The 6,162-nt window shown below is 40.4% G+C and overlaps 1 protein-coding gene across 1 annotated transcript in view; it reads left to right on the forward strand.

Moving 5' to 3' along the window:
* The window catches only part of LOC109962296 (vesicular inhibitory amino acid transporter), a 15,283-nt gene that overhangs the window by 2,241 nt on the left and 6,880 nt on the right, over positions 1-6,162 (forward strand). Inside the window, exons 2-3 of the mRNA XM_020603875.1 lie at positions 3,264-3,400; positions 3,710-3,836. Coding sequence (XP_020459531.1) covers positions 3,264-3,400; positions 3,710-3,836 — 264 coding nt within the window. The remainder of the gene's footprint in view (positions 1-3,263; positions 3,401-3,709; positions 3,837-6,162) is intronic.

The following is a 6,162-nucleotide window of genomic DNA, read 5'->3' on the forward strand; positions in this document are numbered from 1 at the left end:
TTTGGAGGCAAAAGTACAAATTTGACACGTCCTTTTCAGGATTTCATAGTTTGTTATGGATCTATGCCGGCGATAGCCACGGCCAGAGGCATTATGTTTTTGAGCAAGTAAAAGAGCACAGTTTAAACTTAGGAGTGCAGTATTTGTCATGACTGAATAAAATGACACTTTAAATGTCAAACTTGCCTGTTTCTGCTCCACCTAATCCCCTGGTGGTGGGGGAAGACATTCCTCTATCACTTCTTATGCATGTGTTTGCATAAAACACTGTGCATGACCTGAAAGTCAATAGTGGCAACCTCACTTCTGAAGTAGAATCCAGACAGCAGAAGTGAGTGTATAATCATTTCAGCATGTGCCACAGAGGTACCTTTGTTAATTTAGTATGTAGTGGTTAAGGTGCAGCGTTCTCGCCGCGGCACCCCAGGTTTGAATCAGGGTTGCGTCAGGAAGGGCATCCGGCGTAAAGCACGTGCCAAATGTCAACATGTGAGTCGTCAGTGTGACGATTCGCTGTGGCGACCCCTAAACGGGAAAAGCCGAAAGTGACTTTCTTTCAAACAATATGAATGTCACTTTCGGCTTTCACCCATTAGGAGTCGCTGTGTTGTTGACATTTGGCACGTGTTTTATGTCGGATGCCCTTCCTGACTCGAACCTGGGCCGCAGCGGTGAGAGCACTGCGTCCTAACCACTACTCTATCACAACAAACAAATGAAAATAAAAGGTCCCTGGCTGCTGGGAGGACTGTTATTTCCTGTTCCTGCAGTAACTGTACTCACTTCCTGTTTCCGGTGCTTGCTGCCAGATTGTTTATGGATTAAGTTCACTATTTTCTAGGTTTAATTGAAATTTTGAGTCAGGACATACGCCTGCACTACTTAAGCACCTTTGTTACTATGTTCTTGCTCATTACCAAATTTAACTTGCTACTTTAGGTCAGCTAGCTAAGCTAGTAGCTTAGTTGAGAGCAATGGCTTCTTCCTGTCCTCCTTTCTTTTCAGATCTGCTTTATTGGCCAGGTGCGTCGGACACACGAAGAATTTGACTCTGGTACATTGGCTCTCAATGTGTATGTACATATCTCCATGCAAGGGGCAAGTAAACATTAATAAACCAACATAAGGCTGTGTACAGTAATATAACTAAATAAGCAGTATTAACAAGCAACAAAGAGTGCAAACAATATGAAATAAGCAGTATAAACAGGCAGTAAACAATGCAGACAGACAAGGAATGCTCATTGTGAAATGGGATAAGTAGGAATAAAAACAGAGTACTTAAAACTAGAGACCTGTATGTATCTGTATAATCTGTACGGGGTATATTTACAGGTATTACACTGAGGTTTATTGTCCAGTCATACTGTCATTTTGCTCGGAGTGTTGCATGTTCAGTTATTCTGCCTCTTTTAGCGATAATGGTACTTGTAATAAATGTCAGATGCTATAACTTTGGAGGCGAGGCTCACTGAATTGGAAGCACGGCTCCGCACCGTGGAGAACGGCCCAGCTAGCCATAGATTCCTGCCTGAAGCTGTTGACTAAGGATAAGCATAAATACAGTAAAGTTGTTATTCTTGTCGACCTAATGACTCCCGACTTCGCCAGTTGGAGCTCACTAAAATTAATGTTGAGTTGGTTTGTATCTTCTCCAAAACAATTTCGGACTCTGTAGTTTTCTGACCAGTGATGACATGATTAACTACATGTCCTCATTCAACCACTGGCTGTCTAGGTGGTGTCCAGAAAATGATGTGGGATTCATAGACAATTGGAAAACATTTTGGGGAAAACCTGGTCTGATTAGCAGAGGCGGCATCAATCCCACTTTGGATGGTGCAGCTCTCATATCTAGAAATCTGGATGACTTTATTTTACAACCAAAAGGCAGAAGGCCTCCCAACAGGAGCCAGGGTCTGTCAGTGGTTTCTTCTGTTAAAAGGAGTTTTTCCTCCCCACTGTCGCCAAGCGTTGCTCAAGGGGAATTTGTTGGGTTTTATCTCAATAATAATCATCACAGTAAGCTCTAAACCTTAGTATGTAAAGTGTCCTGAGATGACTTGTTTTGTGATTTGGTGCCATACAAATAAATGTGAATTTGAAAGTTTAATTTAAATTATGAAAAAAGCATATTTAAAATAGATTTGAATGGTATCTTGTGTCTTTGACTATGGCAAAACAGAGCTAAAAGGGATTATTTGTCACTTCATCTTCTTTACAGCCTATGAGGGATTTCTTTCCTCCCTTATGTACCTTTTTGTGATTGGGACCTTTTTTTAGGTTGTAACAAGTAATCAGTGAGGAATTAGCTGGCAAAACCACAGAAAGACAAAGAAGTGCAGTGACAGTGAGAGAGAGGGGAGATACAATCAGATACTTCAGCATCAGATTCCTCTCAATCTGCTTTCTTCCCCGGCAGCTCCATTTGAACATCAAAGCTTTATCAGCATATGCCTAACAGACCCCAGTTACTAAATAGTGACATAAAAGAGAGAGAATGTGTGCCTGGCTGTTTAGTCATCCACTGTGAGTGTCTGCGGTCTATGATGTGCTTCCATAACTTTCTCAATGAGTCTCTGCGTCTCCATGTTCCAACATTCAAAAAAACAGAAGCTCCATCAAAGCAGCTTGTCATCTCCTGTGATCTCATTCTCCTCCTCTTCCTTCTTCAGCCTTTTGCTCTCTAGCCACAAGGTTGCACCTCTCCTTCCTCTTCCTCTCCTTTCTGATTCTGTCTCCTCCTCTATCACCTTCTTCTCTTGCCTCACTCATTCACCTTGGTTCCTACTCCTCCTCGCTCCTTTCTCTGGTAGTCACTAAGGTTTTCCCTGGGTGCAGGGCCAAAGCTCGACTCTCTTCCATCTGGTCTCCTCTCCAGGCGTCACGCCAAAGCTCTCCTCCTCATCATCTGTATGGTCTTTTCATTTTATTTTCAGCTGTCTTCCCAGTTTTTTCCTTTCTCTTTTTTCTTGTAGGAAAGTTTGGCTATTTGCACACAATATTTTTAGTGATTACTTTTTATAAAAATAAACTTAACTGTTTAAACTGATCATTTTGTAGTAATTGTTTTGTCACAGATGTTATCTCTTAACATTTTCACCAGACTTCTCGAACACTACAGCAAAGTCTTATGGCCACATTAAGGAAAAAAGAAGACTGTTTTATCAAGGGTCTTTCTCCCATTCCTTGGGAGGGGGAACTCTATTCTCTTTAACTTACGTTTTTATCATGTCTCCTTCCCTCTCCCTCTTCTCCCACAGGGCATTTTTGTGTTGGGCTTACCCTTTGCTCTGGTGAAGTCAGGTTACGTGGGTTTGGTTCTGCTGGTTCTCTCAGCTTGGGTCTGTAACCACACAGGGAGGATCCTAGTGGCATGTCTATATGAAGAGGAACAAAGGTAATGTCTCTATTATTTTAGACTTTGGGTGTAATTAGCCACGTAATATGACTTTATTGCACGAAGGCACTTTATCGCTTTGATCAGCTTTCTAGTTTGCTGATTACAGAGATGTCATTGCTGTCGTGGCACTTTCCAAAGAGCATTTTGAATGGGTGACTTTGATTGTGGCTTGATGTTAAATGTGCATTACTGTTTTATAATATTAAATATAAAGGTTGCTTACTGGTTGCTGTAGCTATGAAAACAGCAATAATAGATTTGTGTCAGACACACTGTATCTCCTTATAAGGCCTTTGTGTCTTTCAGCGGAGGGTCTGACTCTGTGACAAAGGTCCGAGTCCGACACAGCTACCAAGACATAGTGGAGGCCTGCTCCAAAGGCCTGTGGCCCAACTGGCCTGAACTGGGGGGATGGATAGTTAATATAGCTCAGGTAACACACACATGTATAAACCAACACACGCACATTCGTTATTCCTACAATCAGTCTGCATGTGTCTGTGACTTGAGTCTTGAAAGCTTTGTTTAAATGGGTGAAACAGTCTTTAGGTTTTTTGGAACAAGTACCAGAATTCTAACATTGTGTGGATGGCCCTGTTACTTTACAGTATTTGTTTTTGATTCACAAGGAACCTTGATTCAAACTGAACTGGAAATCAGTAAAATTATATCATTTCTTTGGTTAATTATATTGAAAAATGACTTAATCCACACTGTAAGCAATTGCTGTAAATTTACAGCCAATTTCCAACACTAAAATACTGTTTTCATGTTAAACAGTTTAGTACTGTAATTAGCAATGTATTGTGGGCTGCTTAACTTGGACTCAATGGGTCAGAGGCCCTAAACAGTATGCTGATGTTTTAAATTACAGGACACTACAGTAATTTCTGGAAACTGAGGGTTGACTGGGGAATTTGGAGCAGGGTCAGAAGTTTGATACAACGTTAGTCTTTTAAATTGAGGCTACTGCTTTTGGTCAATTTTCTTAAAAAAAAAAAAACATAAATAATTTGCCATCAACTCCTGGAGGGACTCATCATTTGGATAGGAGATTTACCAGAAGAGGACGCACAATTTAGATGATGTGCTGCACATCATCGAGTATTCTTCATCAACATCCAACAAATGAAACGGTAATTAAAATCTTATTCATATTGCCAAGAATTTTTGATATCAAACTGTTGCTCAGAAGCTTCTCTTGCTAGGGATTTGAACATGTCAATTATGAGGCTTAGATTTGAATAGCCAAAACAATATTGCTTTTGGGTGTTTTTTTGTTTAATTTTGGTAACATTAGCGAACGTCTGCATCCGAGGAACAACGCTTGTTAACCTTGTTAAGAGGCCAATCGGAAGAGGGAGGCAGCAGGACTAGCATTAGGATAATTAGTGAAAATTTTGCCTTTCTGGACTCTTTGTGAAGGCATTTTGTTTATTTATCTGTCGCTGCGCGTCTCCCAACTGCTTTAGAGGCTTTGTCAAACCGTTTTGCATCATCTGTGGCTTTTCTTTTACAATCTTAACATTGCAACTCGGTTAAGGTTAAACATTTCTGCGTGAAGACTGATACGGTGTCACTAAAAAACAGCCATAATCAAGACTAATGCATGCTTGTTGATGAAAAGGAACTTGCCATAGGGCAGCAACAAAATGTTCCCCTGTCAGATCTGTTGTCATAACGGTGCCACAATAGTGACATAGGTAAGGCACATGAGAATTCATAAAAATACACCTAATTTAACTTTTAAGTGTGTTTTGCCAGGTTGCAGTCAGACTTTTCAATGCTTTAAAAAACATTTAAGTGTCACATCTACAGACATAACAAATGTGTAGTTAGGCCTCCTTTGTCTGGTGTTGAACTAACATGTAATGTTGATATCTGCAGTGCAAGGTGTGAGATGTTGACGGCATTTTACTGTCATTTGAAAACACACATTAGGGAGGGGAAAACAGTCGCTTGTCCTTATAGACACTGTAGCAAGAGCTTTACAGTTTTATCAACATTCACATCACACATGAGTCGGAAACATAAAAATGGTGCTGAGGAAACTTTGGCTGAGTCCGTTGTGAATCCTGGTGTTTCCCATGAGAGTGAACAAGATCAGTCTGATATGCAGATTGATCCTCCCAGTGATGCAGGTGATGAACAAGAGATTTACCCAGAAATTGCTGATGAATCACAGTTTTTTACTAATTTAGCCCTTTTTTATTTGAAATTGCAAGCAAAGTGTTTGCTTCCATCCTCTATCATCCAAACAATTATTGAAGATTTTCAGGAAATACATGATATAAGCCAGTCACATTTGCTTTTCTAAAAGAGAAGTTGATTACACTTCGGATTTCTGAAGCTGACACAAACAATGTGATTGAAGTCGTGAAAACCGAGGATCTCTTTAGGACCTGCAACACTCAGCCACTGAAAACTGATCAGAAAAGAAGAACAGTTTTCAAGAACAGCTTCAACTATGTTGAGCCAGTCCAGATTTGTCTAGGTCAGAATGAGGCAGGCAAAGAGTGTTTTGCCCAGTATGTTCCTATTAAACAAACAATTGATTCTCTATTCCATTGCCAATCAGTGCAGGAACAATATAAGCAAGTACGCTCCAGTATTGGTTCTAAGAATATTCTTAAGGATGTGTGGGATGGCAAAAATATGGCTGAGAATGTGCTCTTCGAGACAGAGAGCTCATCACTGAGCTTGATCCTGTATCAGGATGCATTTGAAGTGGTAAACCCACTGGGATCTGGAAAGAAAAA

The sequence above is a fragment of the Monopterus albus genome, unplaced genomic scaffold (assembly GCF_001952655.1).
Source record: "Monopterus albus unplaced genomic scaffold, M_albus_1.0 scaffold63.1, whole genome shotgun sequence".
Classification (NCBI taxonomy): Eukaryota; Metazoa; Chordata; class Actinopteri; order Synbranchiformes; family Synbranchidae; genus Monopterus; species Monopterus albus.